The sequence below is a fragment of the Caenorhabditis briggsae genome (genome assembly GCF_000004555.2).
Source record: "Caenorhabditis briggsae complete genome, chrV, whole genome shotgun sequence".
Taxonomy (NCBI): domain Eukaryota; kingdom Metazoa; phylum Nematoda; class Chromadorea; order Rhabditida; family Rhabditidae; genus Caenorhabditis; species Caenorhabditis briggsae.
Window position 1 is genome coordinate 7,408,795 of NC_013488.2, and position 1,738 is coordinate 7,410,532.

General features: G+C 38.7%; 1 protein-coding gene across 1 annotated transcript; it reads left to right on the plus strand.

Moving 5' to 3' along the window:
• Positions 1 to 390: 390 nt before the first annotated feature.
• Positions 391 to 1,501, plus strand: CBG27369 (the record flags this gene model as incomplete). The annotated part of the gene is made up of 3 exons (XM_045237269.1): positions 391 to 576; positions 994 to 1,005; positions 1,448 to 1,501. The coding sequence occupies 3 exons, from the start codon at positions 391 to 393 to the stop codon at positions 1,499 to 1,501; spliced, it is 252 nt and encodes an 83-aa protein (XP_045098566.1).
• Between the last annotated feature and the right edge of the window lie 237 nt (positions 1,502 to 1,738).

Sequence of the window (1,738 nt, forward strand, 5' to 3'; positions counted from 1 at the left end):
CGAGACCCCGCAAATTCCGAGGAAAAAATCGGGGAAAAAACCGGGGAAAGTGGGCGGAGTCGGGGGCGGAGCCTGAAATGCAACCCTGGCACGGTTTTGCCGCACGGTTTTTCTGCACATTTGGACACGGTCATGGGGGGCGGAGCTTAAATTGCAACCCTGGCACGGTTTTGCCGCACGGTTTTTCTCGATTCCGCCCACTTTCCCCGGTTTTTTTCCCCGATTTTTTCTTTCCCCGGAATTTGCGGGGTCTCGCAGCCGTCGATTTTCGCCAGCGTACAATTTTCGAGAGAAAGTAACTTATTTTGGGCCAATTTTTGGGATTTTTGAATTTTTGTGGAAAAATTTCTAAATTGTGATTGTTTCCTTCATTCAATGAACTAGAAAAGCATGAAAAAAATCAATTCCATGAAAATTGAGAAAACTTGGAAAATTGAGAAAAAAACAGAAAATCGAGGAAAAAGGGAAAAGAGAGGAAATGAGGTAAAATTGAGAGAAAAAGCGATTGAAAAAAAATTGGTAGTCATGAAAGACAATGTTTTGAAACCTAAATTAATCATACAACTTTTGAGATTTGTTATATTTTTTCAAAACAAAAACATTTTACAAATTACCATTGACACAATTATGGATTTTTCATATCAAGACAAAAAAAATTTGAAAATCGTGCCTTTAGTAGATTTCCAACGATTTCGGAATTTTTCTTCATACAGAGTTATCTTGGACGGCTTTGTAATTTCTATATTCACTCACTGTTCGTCTTGTTTCTTCTTGGTTCAATATATGCCGAATTTTACAAATTTCAAATCTTTAGAATATAATCGTCCCATCCATTAAAAATTGTAACTTCCCAGAATCGTTCTTTCAAAAAAAAAAAGAAAAAATCTCGAAAATTCCAAAATTTTATCGGATTTTCTCCATTTTCTCTCTCGAAAAGGCTGCAAAAAATCTTCAGTAAAATTTCACCTGAAACCAAACCCAAACGCCTTCAAGTCGCAATTCTCAGCATCAATAAATGAGGATTATTGCAGTTTTTCCGATAATTTTGAATATTCCAGCTTCTTCTCAAATTTCTCTCTGACACATTACTTGCGGCGAACATTGAAACTTAAAAACATATTCATCAATTGAAATGAAATTATGCTTTCTTAAATTTGTTGGCAAACGAGGCTCCGAGATTTCACATTGCGCCTTGTTTAGCGAAGTCAGATGGTATCGCAGCGACAGTCTTTGGCGAAACAGTATTCCTCGCACGTTCCATCAAAACCCTTCACTTTCGTGCGCTTCGCCGAAACAAATTGCTGAGTTCGCTTGTGAAATTCCGCCGCTGTCGTCGTTGCTGCTAAACAACGCGCTCCCGTCGTTCACCGTTATTGCGGAGTGTCGTTTTCGCGCGGCAGTTTTGAAAAGCGCAAGCGTCGTCTTCCTCGTTTAAGCCATCATCGAGACTCCACCGATTGACGGTTTTTGCAAGATAGAAACTGTAAGAATTAAGAGATAAAATTATGTGTTTACTGAACTTAACTCACTCTTTGTTTTCCCACAACGCGAGGACTGGAACATTGAGTGGAACATCATATTTGCAAAGACATTTATTGCACAGGTCGTTTGAAACGAGTACTCCATCGATTTTGATGACTTCTCGACATTCTACATGGAAGGATCTGACACAGCTTTTACAATTGATCAACTTGAATTTCACACCGAGAGTACATTCTTTAGAACAGCAAGCTTTTAG